Source organism: Carettochelys insculpta, chromosome 16 (genome assembly GCF_033958435.1).
Source record: "Carettochelys insculpta isolate YL-2023 chromosome 16, ASM3395843v1, whole genome shotgun sequence".
NCBI classification, from domain to species: Eukaryota; Metazoa; Chordata; order Testudines; family Carettochelyidae; genus Carettochelys; species Carettochelys insculpta.
In genome coordinates this window covers 31,174,781-31,187,756 of record NC_134152.1, presented here as the reverse complement: position 1 = coordinate 31,187,756, position 12,976 = coordinate 31,174,781, and the positions used below count along the sequence as shown (strand labels likewise).

At 45.6% G+C, this 12,976-nt stretch overlaps 1 protein-coding gene across 1 annotated transcript in view; it reads right to left on the bottom strand.

Annotated features, from left to right (window-relative positions):
• Positions 1-3,214: 3,214 nt before the first annotated feature.
• Positions 3,215-12,976, bottom strand: part of MYH16 (myosin heavy chain 16) — a 58,362-nt gene continuing 48,600 nt past the window's right edge. The window contains exons 36-43 of the mRNA XM_075010226.1: positions 12,387-12,490; positions 10,057-10,249; positions 8,495-8,698; positions 7,902-8,027; positions 6,418-6,588; positions 5,203-5,403; positions 3,971-4,200; positions 3,215-3,512 (exon numbers count right to left, since the gene is read on the bottom strand). Of these exons, the coding sequence (XP_074866327.1) occupies positions 3,997-4,200; positions 5,203-5,403; positions 6,418-6,588; positions 7,902-8,027; positions 8,495-8,698; positions 10,057-10,249; positions 12,387-12,490 (1,203 nt within the window). The 3' untranslated portion in view covers positions 3,215-3,512; positions 3,971-3,996. The remainder of the gene's footprint in view (positions 3,513-3,970; positions 4,201-5,202; positions 5,404-6,417; positions 6,589-7,901; positions 8,028-8,494; positions 8,699-10,056; positions 10,250-12,386; positions 12,491-12,976) is intronic.

Here is a 12,976-nt window from a genome sequence, read left to right as displayed (position 1 = left end):
ACCAGACTGACTTAATGGGGAAATCCTTGGAAAACTTAGACACAAAAAGGGAGCTTACAAAAAGTGGCAACTTGGACAGATGTCTAGGGAGGGTATAAACGTACTGCTCAAGAGTGCAGGGCAGTTGTCAGGAAGGCGAAAGCACAACTGGAATTGCGACTCGCAAGGAATGTGAAGGATAACAAGAAAAGTTTCCACAGGCATGTTACCAAGAAGAAGGTGATCAGAGAGGGCTCCGGGCCCCTACTGGATGGGGGAGGTAACCCAGTGACAGATGATGTAGGGAAAGCTGAAGTACTTAATGCTTTCTTCATCTCTGTTTTCACGGACAAAGACAGCTCCCGGACTAATGCGATAAGTGATGCATTGTGGGATGAAGGTGGACAGCCTTTGGTGGGGAACAAACAGGTTAGGAGCTATCTAAAGAAGCTAAATGTACATAAATTGATGGGCCCAGACTTAATTCATCCTAGGGTTCTGAGGGAGTAGACGTATGTTGTTGACGAGCCCTTGGCCGTTATCTTTGAAAAGTCATGGAGATCGGGAGAGATCCTGGATGATTGGAAAAAGGCAAATGCAGTGCCCATCTTTAAAAAAAGGAAGAAGGATGATCCAGGGAACTATAGGCCGGTCAGTCTTACATCAGTCCCTGGAAAAATCATGGAGAGGCTCCTCAAGGAAGTCATTTTGAGGCACTTGGTGGAGGGGAGAGTGATCAGGAATAGTCAGCATGGATTCATGAAGGGCAAGTCATGCCTCACCAATCTGATTAGTTTCTACGATGAGATAACTGGCTCTGTGGATAGGGGAAAATCAATGGATGTGATTTATCTTGACTTTAGCAAAGCTTTTGATACGGTCTCCCACAATAGTCTTGTCGGCAAGTTAAAGGAATGTGGATTGGATAAATGGACGGTAAGATGGATAGAAAGCTGGCTAGAAGGTCGGGCCCAGCGGGTAGCGATCAACGGCTCGATGTCGGGATGGCGGTCGGTTTCTAGTGGAGTGCCCCAAGGCTCGGTTCTGGGTCCTGTTGTGTTCAACATATTTATCAATGACCTGGATGAGGGGTTGGATTGCACCCTCACCAAGTTTGCGGGTGACACTAAGCTAGGGGGAGAGGTAGATATGCTGGAGGGTAGGGACAGGGTCTAGGCTGACTTAGACAAATTGGAAGACTGGGTTGCAAGAAATCTGATGAGGTTCAATAAGGGCAAGTGCAGAGTCCTGCACTTGGGCTGGAAGAATCCCAAGCATTGTTACAGCCTGGGGTCCGACTGGCTTGGTAGTAGTTTTGCAGAAAAGGATCTGGGAGTTGTAGTGGACGAGAAGCTGGACATGAGTCAACAGTGTGCCATTGTAGCCAAGAAAGCTAATGGCATATTAGGTTGCATCAAGAGGAGCGTTGCCAGTAGATCCAGAGAAGTGATTATTCCTCTTTATTCGGCTTTGGTGAGGCCGGGTCTGGAGTACTGTGTCCAGTTCTGGGCCCCCATTTATAGGAAGGATGTGGATACACTGGAGAGGGTCCAGCAGAGGGTGACCAAAATAATTAGGGGGCTGGAGCATATGACCTATGAAGAAAGGTTGAAGGAATTGTGACTGTTTCGTCTGCAGAAGAGAAGACTGAGGCGGGGACTTGATAACAGCCTTCAGCTTACTGAAGGGAGATTGCAAAGAGGCTGGAGAGAGGCTGTTCACAGTGGACATGGGTGGCAGAACACAGAACAATGGTCTCAAGTTGTGGTTGCAAAGGTCCAGGTTGAACATTAGGAAAAACTTTTTCACTAGGAGGGTGGTGAAGCATTGGAATGGTCTACCTAGGGAAGTAGTGGAGTCTCCATCCCTGGAGGTGTTTAAGTCTCGCCTCAACAAAACCCTGGTGGGGCTGATCTGATGGGTTTCGTCCTGCTTAGAGCAGGGGGCTGCACTCGATGGCTTTTTTAGGTCTCTTCCAGCTCTATTGTTCTATGATTCTATACTGTATCAGAGAGGTAGCCGTGTTATTCTGTAGGTTCAAGGACAACAAGAAGTCTTGTGGCACCTTATAGACTAATAGATCTTGTCAGGTCTGGTCCTCCCTCTTATTGGGACCCCACTCTTTAAATACCCCTCTGAAACCACACCCCCACTCATGCACTTGGTGAAGCAGGTCTTTGCCCACAAAAGCTTATGCTCCAAAATATCTGCTAGTCTATAAGGTGTGGTACTGTGTTATAAGCTTCGCTAAAGTCCACATATATCATCTCCATAGCTTCCCCCTGTCCACTAGGCCAGTAGTCTTCTCAAAGAAGGAAATTAGGTTGGTTTGGCATCGCTTTGTTCTTGACAAATCTTCCGCCAGCTGTTTGCCCCTGTCCCCCATTGTGGTGCTACTACAGCTGGATCTATATATGTTCAACTGCTCTTGTTTCTTCCTCCCTTAGCTGCATAAATCTCTGATCCCAAGCATCACAAATTTGAACCCATCGTCTAAAGAGCCTGATATAGACACTCAATGCTGTATATTTTCTCCCCAGGAGTGTGTGTGCCAGTCAACACTAGTGTCTGTGTTGGAGATACTGACTGTCCAAAGCCATGTTCTGATTGGCTGGGCCTTTTTCCTGCTGTCACTGTATGATGTTGTATCCCTCAGCAACTGTGAAATTCTGATCCAGTAAAGGTAACTGGTAGACATGCACACTGGTCAACGTGGTTCAGTGCTGTCGAATCATAAGTATAATTTTTGCTGTGCCCATCTGTCTGTCTGAGCAAGGTTCTTCAATGTTCCCCCTCCCCCTTTATTGTGTCGGCCCCAGCCCCTTCCCCAGCCAGCGTGGGGCCAGCCTCAGCCACCCAACAATGCCCCTGCCAACACCGTGCCAGCTCCTCCCAGCATGGAGTCAAGCCCAGCCTCCAACAGAGCTTTTCCCCTGGCCAGTGCAGGGCCCAGCCCATACACTTTGAAGGTGTATTACAACAGGTTTCTGTCCAGATCTTTCTTCCAGCTCAACTTCCTCTTTCAAGCGGAGATGCAACAGGACCTCTAATTTAGTTTAAAAGTGTTTTTTTGGGACAGGAGTTCTCAGTGAATCAAATTGGCTTCCCACAAGCAGACAATCCGGCAGCATCTCCAAGTTTCTTTCTCATACAGTAAGCTTTATTAAGACTATGCATTAAGACTATTGGTGTGAGGAATTATTTGTAAGAGACAGCCCACATCACACAGACGAGTTACACCTTCCGTCCTTGACATGAAAATGTAAAATTCACATGAAAGCAGACCCATTTCAACAGAAAACAGCCAAGCCTATATGATTTGGTGGTTTAATCCGATCAGGGGAAGTACGTGGTTTCAAGATCTCCAATGATGAGAACACTCAATTCTTTCCCCTTCAGAAACACACACACATTCTCTGTTTCCACCTTTTTCTTCGTAGGTAGGCGTCTCCTTGATGGCTCGAGGCTGCTATTTTCAATTCCTCACAAGGATAGCAATCTCGCAGTGGGCAGCTCTCTGGGAAGGTGTCACCCTGGAAGGAGCAAGACATTGAAGTTGGATTGCAATAGCAACTTCTGTATCTATTCAGATCCTTCCTAAGAAGAACAAGGTGAGAAATGCTACAAGATCCATATAAATGTCCATCTGAACTTCCCAATGCTGATTTCCTTTAATAGGACCAAATCGTGATCTCTCTGGGCCAAGCATATCAATTTTGGTTTAGGTTCTACTGGAGGGGACATGAAGGGGACAGCAGTCCCATGGCCTCTGAGCTAAGGAGCGACAGTGCAGCCTCTAAGATTGTCACATCATCTCTAATCACTGTAGTCCTCTTCTACATCAAAATCCTCTTCCCACATGAGCAGAGCCACGCAGAATGGCCCCATCACCATAGTGAATTCAGCAAATCACCTGATTTCAGTAACTGCGCGTGTGTTTCCGAATCCATCCCAGTACCCTGTCTGCAAACAGCGAGGCATGCAGACCTACCAGCTGCCGGCTCGGAGCATAGGTCTTTATTCCCCAGAAGCAGACTTGGAAGCAGAAGACTTCGATACTTGGATGATCTCCACAGAAGTGTATCCTTTGCTCCCAGCCACTCGGTGCCTGGTGCGTAATTTGTTGAGAGCCGATTCAGCCATTCCAGCTCTTTCTTCTGCATCATCCAGCTCGTGCACGGTCTTTCGGTACTTTGCCATGCTCTGGTTAGCCTGTTCCTCCTGGGGACACAAGAAAAGATGGCTTTTTTTTGTTGTTGTTGTTAAATCTTTATATTAAACAATACTAGCACAAAATGTCTCTGACCTTGTCTTCCATTAATATAACCAACCAGGCAAAGGCTGCATCTACACTCCAGTCCCCTTTCGAAAGGGGAATGCAAATGAGGCAAATCAAAAATGCAAATGAAACGCCAATTTACATATCTTGCCTTTCATGTGCATAATCACATTTTTCAAAAGAAAAACAGCTGTGTGGTTGGGGTTCTTCTGAAATAAAACCCTATTTTTAAAAGCACACTGCTTCATAATTTTTTTCCAGGGTATTTTCCAAAAAGGGGTTTTTATTTCGAAAGAACCCTGTCTACCCTGCTGTTTTTCTTTCAAAAGTGCAATTATGCAAATGAAACGCAAGATATGTAAATTGGCACTTTATTTGCATTTTCAGTTTGCCTCATTTGCATTTCCCTTTCGAAAGGGGACTGTAGTAGAGAGGCTGGCAAAGTGTATAGTGAATTTTTGTACCAGAAGTAAATATACTTTACACACAGACACACTGACCGATGTTGTAGGTAGCTTGTGAGGGCAGCCAAACAACAGCAAGAGGCTGAGATGACAACGTGAATTAACCTGATTTTTGGGAAGGATAAGGCAGGAGGGGGGGTGTTAAGTGGCTCTCTTCTTATTGGTAGGTTGGGGCACATATTATAAATGATGGCAGGAAAAGGCAGCATAAAACAGGAGCCTGATGATGAGAGCCCTGAGCGGATACAAAATCATATATCTGTATCAGTATCTGCAAAGATGAGCTGTGGATATCCACATCTACATCTACAGATGGAGACACGTGGATATCTGTGGATTTGCAGGGCTCTGCTGATGACTGGCTGCACTGATGCTACTGATGAACATGTATTACAGGTTATGTTTATTTTGAAGATGCAACACATGGTAGATATTATTGGGTGCACATCAGTGGATAGAGTTACAGTATAGGGTACATACAGCCTCCTCAATTTGTCTCTTGTACGACTTCAGCTTGTTCTGCAGTTTCTCCACAAGCTCCTGCATGCGCTGGTTGGTTTTGTGGTCCTCTTCTGTTTGGAAGATCAGCTCTTTCAGGCGGCGTTCATTTTTATGCAGAGTTTTCACTGTCTCCACGTGACGCTTCTGCTCGGAATCTAACTCTGTTTCCAGTTCCTTGATCTGAAAAAGAAGGTTAAAAACTTCAACTGAGAAACGAGAAGACTAAGTGGGGACATGATCGAGGTCTATCAAATCATGACTGGTGTGGAGAAAGTAAATAAGGAAAAGTTATTGACTTGTTTCCATAACACAAAAATTAGGGGTCATCAAATGTAATTAATGGGTAGCAGATTTAAGACAAATGAAAGGAAGCATTTCTTCATGCAACACACAGTCAACCTGTGGAACTCCTTGCTAGAGGATGTTGTGAAGACCAGGACTTTAACAAGGTTGGGATAGGTCCATCAATGGCTATTAGCCAGAATGGGTAGGAATGGTGTCCCTAGCCTCTGTCTGTCAGAAGCTGGGAATGGATGATTGGAGAGGAATTGCTTGATGAGTATCTATTCTGTTCATTCATCTGGGACACCTGACATTGGCCACTGTCAGAAGACAGGATATGGGGCTAGATGAACCTTTGGTTTGAACGAGTATGTCCATTCTTATGTTAACCAAGCAGGCTACAGCAGAGCTGCATGCAGCATGATAGAAATGGAGATTGGTAGGCACACTGAGAATCTGGAGATTGTTTTTGTAGCTTTAACTTACTCCCTCGGGGTATTTCACTTGCCATAAATAAGCACACAAGCCCAAGAAGATATATCACTGGATCCAAGAAGACCCTGTGTGGAATGGGGCCAGTAGAACTCATCAGTGTTGACAGATAAATGGCCAGGTTAATGATAATATGTCCAAGTTAGTGTCATAGCCACATTTAGGATCAAATCAAATATTGCATGTAAAGCAGAGGAGCATCACTGATCTTTCTTTGCACTGCAGGAAACCGTAAGTGTCCTGAATGGATTTTAATTTATCTTAAATATCTTAAACATCTGGGATACACTGGCCCTTTTAATAAAAAATATTCCTTTTCTTTTGAGATATTTTTCCTGAGTACCAAAGCTCAGATCAGAGAAGGGTTGGACAGGAGTGTTGGAAGAATTTTTCCAAGTAGACCTATTCAGTTTTTCTTACCCGGGTCTCAAGTTTCATGATAGTGCGTTTTCCTCCTTTCAGGGCCAACTGCTCAGCCTCTTCCATCTTGACTTGCAGGTCTTTTATTGTGATTTCATAGTTCTTTTTGATCTTTTCCAGATGCATGCTGTGATCCTGCTCCTGACGCAGCTCTTCTGCCATGCGGGAAGCCTAAGAGAAGGGTAAGAAACAGCTTGTCAGCACAGACTATTTATACCGAGCATTCAAAGCTAGATATTTAAACTTGATGTCCGTATGCTGCAATGTGGGGGATTTTGCAGGATTTAGAACTCTGTTCTGTGTATCATAGTTTGCCTCTCTAAAACCCTGATTCAAAACTCACTGAAGTCAGTGGGCTTTGGATCAGGCCTGAAGACAACAGATCTGTGTTTTCTTACTGTTAAGCCTGGGCACAGTCTAAGATATTACCCGTCCCTTTCATTAAGTCAAGAATTTCTGCTTACAAAAATCCATTGTTTATGCTTTCCATCCTCCACTGAGAAGAAGATAGATTAGAACATAAGATACAATACATTTATACTAGAAATATGTCAACCTACTTTAGGTCCATTTACAGCCATCGCAATAATTACTGCAGTGGTGCCTCGTCACACTAACCTCCTTGGATTAGTGGTGTGTGTCCTTAGCAGGACTATTTCTACCAACCTAAGAGGGTCAGTGTGGGGAGCTGTGAGCCTAGAAGCCCAGCTGCCCCAGAGGCTGCCACCTCCCCACACACACATTGCATGTTCCCCGCTGTGAGGAGGGAAAAGCTACCCAGGATTTCTCTCCCCAGTGCCTGCTCCCCACTGGAAGCCAGACAGTCTTGTCAGTTTCATGGCGCCTGGCCATGAAATTGACAAGTGAGCATGAAATTGACAGGGCAGCCAAAGTTCAGATCTGGGGGAGGGAAAGCTGCTGGGAGTGGGTTCCTGCAGCCTGTGCTTCTTCCGCCAGGTGATGATTCTGTATGAACAGGTTGAAGCTGAGCACAGAGAGAAGGCAGAAGTTCAGCCTCTTTTTGGGAGGAAATACTCAGTATTATATCTACAGCTGTCTATGATATTTGTGAGGTGCCACACATCGAATGGCAACTGAGAAATTTACTCAACAGTGCCCACTCATCTGCTCTCCATGCCAATTATGAATGGCCTTGACTGGCTGCAGAGGGAGAGTGTCCAATTTGTGGACAGGTTCAATGTCAATCCTTGAGGAAAGCGGGGACATAACACAAGGGGAAATGGAGGCACTCTCCAGGGCGCCATACTGAAGATCCCTTCCCTAACAAGAGGAAAGAAGTGGATTTCTCCACATCTATTGGCCATATTGGTGGACAGATGAGCAGCCCTGTGGGACCGGAAAATCCAATGGAAGTGCCGAGACTGACCAGTAACGATGCACTTCAAATTGAGCAGTGCAGGAAAAAGCAGATATACAACTCCCAGGCATGTAGGGACCATCCCTGCAGGCCGGGTGCAACTTACATCAGCCATGGCTTTCTTGGCTCTCTCATCGGCAGCTCGGAACTCGCTGATCATCTCCTCGTGTTCGCTTGTAATGTGCATCAGGTCAGACTCCAGTTTGCGCTTTATCACCAGCAGGCTTTGGTTCTGGAGGGAGGAGGGAAGACTCAGTGACCCAACAAGCCCAGTTGTATAGTCCCTAACTGGACCCTGGAGTAGCCAACTTGGTACTTTGCTGGCTCGAACCTAGAGGTCCATTTGGCCCTGTATGTTTGTTTTAATTGTATATGAAGATGATTTTCTTTGGCAACCAATTTTGTATGATGTGTTTTATCCTTTTGTCTACCAAAGTCTTGTTTGTTAATCCTGCATTTGTAGTTTTTATGTTTCTGGTTTATTTATGACTTACTTTGCCTAGTATAGACATACCCTTAGTCTCTAGGCACTCTGCACACACAGACAGAGTTGCTGTGCAAAGAATGTACAGCTTATCTGTAGCATTTGTCTCCTGGGAAATCTGAAAACCCTACATCTAAGCACATCAGACTTGTAATGCCACCAGTGGAGCAGAGACTGCAGTGACCCCATATTAAAAGCACAGCATTTCTGTTCACCTGGACATTGATTTCATTGTGCCTCTCGGTGATCTCAATCAGCTCCTGCTCCAGGAGTTTGCGAGAGCGCTCGCTGCCCTCCAGGCCAGTCCGCATTTCTTCCAGCTCTGTCTGTATCAAGCTAAGGCGGCGTTCCTGCAGGTTGTACTGTTCCCGGAGCTCCTCATGCTGGCGAGCGTCTTCATCCATCTGAATCTGAAGGTCCTGAAGGCAAAAGAGGGACCAGCATGACTAAAAAGTATGCAGAGGAAGCAGGAAGGTAGAAGAAAGCCCACCAAGTAGCTCTGTGTTTTCTCCTTTCTTTTAAAGGGACAATGCCCCGTTAAAAATCATGATGTCCACTTCTGATCTCTCTTATGTCTCTTTTGCACTAGTGCAACTTCTTTGACTTCAGTCAAAGTGTCAAAGAGAAAAAGAAGACCCATCTATTTAAAAAAAACCAAAACCAAATGTACTTTTCTATACTGTTACAACACTTTGGTTCAGGGGTCAGCAACCTTTCATGTGCCAAAATTTGACCTTTTGTCCTCTCTGTACAGTTTGAGTGCCGGTGATACTTTTTGAAAGTCACTAATAGGCCTAATTACAACAGCTTCATTCATAAATAAAGTAAGATGCAGAGCTTTACAATTTAAGTGGTAGTTGGTAGCCTGAGCTGGTCTTTTGTTAATCTCCAGATGGCCTGGCTTTGAGCAAGCTAGTGGCTGCATGGGGAAGGAGGAGAGTGGCTGAGCTCCTGCCTCACTTGCTGCTGAATTTCGGCTCACGTGCCACTCTTGGCACCCATGCTGGGGGATGCTGAGCCCTGCCTGAGGCTATAAGAGTTAGATCCTCTGCTGGGGTGACACCAGTTTCCATCAGCTGAGGATCTGGCCCAGTGTTCCCTCTAAGATGAGTCTTGAGCAGCCACCCAGGAGAGATTCAGGTGTCACCCAGCTGGTTAGCCGAGTGCCCACAGACAGCACCATGTGTTTCTATTGGCGGTGCACAAACGCACATGCCTTGGTGCACATGACAAAATTTATTCCATCCATGGATGGAAAAAATTAGAGGGAACCCTGATCTGTCTTTTAAAATTTTGTTTTAATTTTTAATCTAAATTTGGTTTGCCTTGCATTTGGGGTTTGTATTCTTTTTGTAGTTCTCTGACCTTGGACAAAGAAAACAGACTAGTAAGGTTCACTTTCCAGATTAGTCGATTTCTAGTCAATTTCACTTTCAGGTTCTCCTGCTCTGGAGGGATGAAGTGTGGTTAGATTTGTCAACCTTGGAGGGCAAAGTCTGTTAAAAACAAAACTGTTTTCATTGCAATTGTTTTAAATGCATGGAAACTGTCCTGTTGGTCTGAGGTTTTATAAAAGTCTGTGCTACTGGTTCCTCTCTCCTGATTCATATCTGATTTAGAGCTTTTCCTTACCAAACCTGAATTTGCGGGCACATTTGAACTGACGGAATCTCTCAAAATGAGACTATCTATCCAACTTCCGGCAAGTAGTACTGCAAAAAGATGTACATTGATAAAGTTTTGCCTTCAATGTCCTATTTCCTCCTCTGCAGTTTACCTTGATCTGCTGCTGCAGTTTTTTCAGTGTCTTGACGAGCTCACTGTTGTTCCTGTTGGCATGATCCAGCTGGATTTCCATTTCATTCAGATCTGTCTCCATCTTCTTCTTGAGCCTGAGTGCTTCCGCACGCCCTTTCGCCTCTATCTCCAGACTTGCCTGCAGAGACTCAATTGCACGCTGATGATTTTTCCTGTGGAGTCCAATGAAGCACAAATTGTATCATGCTGTTAAACCTGAGTCTAGTCCAGCCTTTGGCTTTAGACAGGTGAAACCAAGTAATTATTCATGAAATAATGAGAAGGGACCAATTCAGAAACTGTCTGAAAATGGGATTCTGGATCCCGGCAGCCACATAGATCCTAAAATCTTTCCTCCTTAGACAGTCTCAGAGGGGGGAGCTGTGTTAGTCCATAGCATCACAAAAAACAAGCAGTCCTGTAGCACCTTAAAGACTAACAATTTAATTATTAGGTAATGAGCTTTTGTGGGTAAGACCCACTTCATCAGAAATCTGACAAAATGTGATAAAGTAGGTCTTAACTCATGAGAGATCTGAAGAAGTAGGTCTGTCCCATGAAAGATCATCACTGAATAAATCATTTTGTTAGTCTTTAAAGTGCTACATTTCTGCTGCTTTGTTTTGTTGGAGTAGAGGCTAACACGGCCACCTCTCTGATATTACTCATGAAAGCTCATTACCTAAGAAATGAAATGGTTAGCCTTTAAAGCAGCGGTTTCCAGCCGGTGTACTGCGACACAGTGGTGCGCTATGAGAACTGTCCGAGTGTGCCATGCAATGTCTTCAGTTTCCCCTCCTGGCAGCTCTTTGCAGAGCCACTGCAGGAAAAAATTGACAATTCCATGGCAGCTGGAGCTCAAGCAGCAAAGCTGCCTGCTCCCCATAGTGGCAAGCAGGAAAAGAGGGAGGGTTTGGAGCCTGCTGGAGCTGAGACGTGGTATTTAAACCACTCCGATGGTGGGGAGGGGCAATGTTTAGGAGCAATTGATTCTGCTGAAAAACGTGGGTGTGCCGTGGAATCGTTTGTCTCATTGAAGTGTGCTGGGGTACTGAGAAGGTTGGGAACCACTGCTTTAAGGTGCTCCAGGACTGCTTGTTTTTCCTCCTCAGAGTACGTCCTGCTAGTAAGTAGAGATCTGAAATGGATCGAAATGTCACCAATGAAACAGCTAAGCACCGGAAACAAACCCGAGAGTGACGTGATAATTGTGCTTTACCACTTTCCTCTGAGATACACCATTCAACCCCCTTTGTGAACCTCAGAACTCTAACAGTTGCTAGGCTGAGTCAGAGCCAAGGTCCGTCTAGTCCATTGTTCTACCTCTGATGCTGACCAGCAGCGTATGCCCCAGAAAAAAGTGTAAGAACCCTGGTTGTGGGACACTCTGCCTCCCACGTTATGTTCCAGCCTACTTTCCAGTCAGGGGCGACTGGATAGGGAGGCACTTTGGGGGTAGGGGAGGGGCAATGGCTTTGCATCCCCATTGCAGTCCTCCTGTGCCCCTCCCTGCCCTTACCCTGCCTCTGCCCCCGCTCTTGCCCCACTGCTGCCCTCCTCTTCCTCTGGAAGCGCAGCACCACTCCTGATGAGTGTGGGGGCAGTGGCACAGCCGGAGAGCAGTTTTAGCTGCTGTATCTCACACAGCTCTCAGGCCGCGCCTCTGCACTCACTGGAAGCAGCACAGCACTGACGGAGGGGTGTGGGGGGGAGTGTCTGTGACCCCCTTGTGCACCCCTCACATGTCAACCCCATCTCTAGTAGCAATTGGCTTTACACCTGTAACTGTTCCGATGGTATCTAAGGAATGTATTAGGAGCTGGCTTCCCTCTCATTTTTTCCATCCATGGGAGGAACAAATTTTGTTATGTGCACCAAGGCCTGTGTGGGTGTGCAGCACCACTAGAAACACAAGCTCCCAGCTGTATGCAGCTGTGGGCACTCTGCTATCAGATGGGCAGCACCTGAATCTCTCCTGGGCAGCCACCCAAGCACTCAGCTTACAAGGAACACTGATTAGGAGCCATATTTTGTTCTTGGTTATGCTGCACAACATTTGAAACATCAATGACACCATGAATAGCTGGGTTTGACCCTGAATCTCCTACAGTCACCTGCTTCTTAATATGAAGACAAGGTCCCCTGGTAATATACGCACTAGATCTGATCCAACACAACAGATCATCCAAGCAAATGGTGGCTTCTTTCATTGAAAGGAAGAATAGTCACGCTGGGACCATATACCGCCTCACTGCGTCTTGAGCGAAAAAGCTCTGGGTGTGTATCGTCGAGCACGTAAAAATTCCACACCTGGTAGCTTCAAATTCCTCTTCTTTCTCGTGGATTCTTCTGTCAATGTCAGCTTTAACTTGAGCTAGTTCAAGCTGAATACGGATCAGTTTGCTTTCTTCAACCTAGCAGCAAACATACAATATAAAAACAAAAAAGCAGTCAAGTAGCACTTCGAAGACTAACAAAATAATTTATTAGGTGAGCTTTCGTAAGTGTGAATTAATGGCATTTAAGAACTAAAAGCAATATAATTTATCTACTGGAATAGTGTGTGGTTGAATCTTTCTAGGCCGGCACTCTCTCCTCTGGCAACATGCATAATCCAGCATGATTTTCATTAGCCAGACAACCATTTATCATGGGTGTGGCCAAGTTCCCTGAGGTCCCTTAAAATTTGTTTTCAGCCACGAGCCACAGCTCTCAGGGTTCTGTGCTGTTATTTAGCTGAAATTTACCCCTGAATGTCTTCTAAGAGCCCAGTAAGCAGTGGAAGTGTTGATAATGCTGCTAGAAAAGATTGACCTCCCATGGGCCAGCAAACTCTCTCGCTGGGCACCAGCCAGGTCCCAAAGGTGCCGGTCTAGAGACATTCAACCTGTACTAGTAGA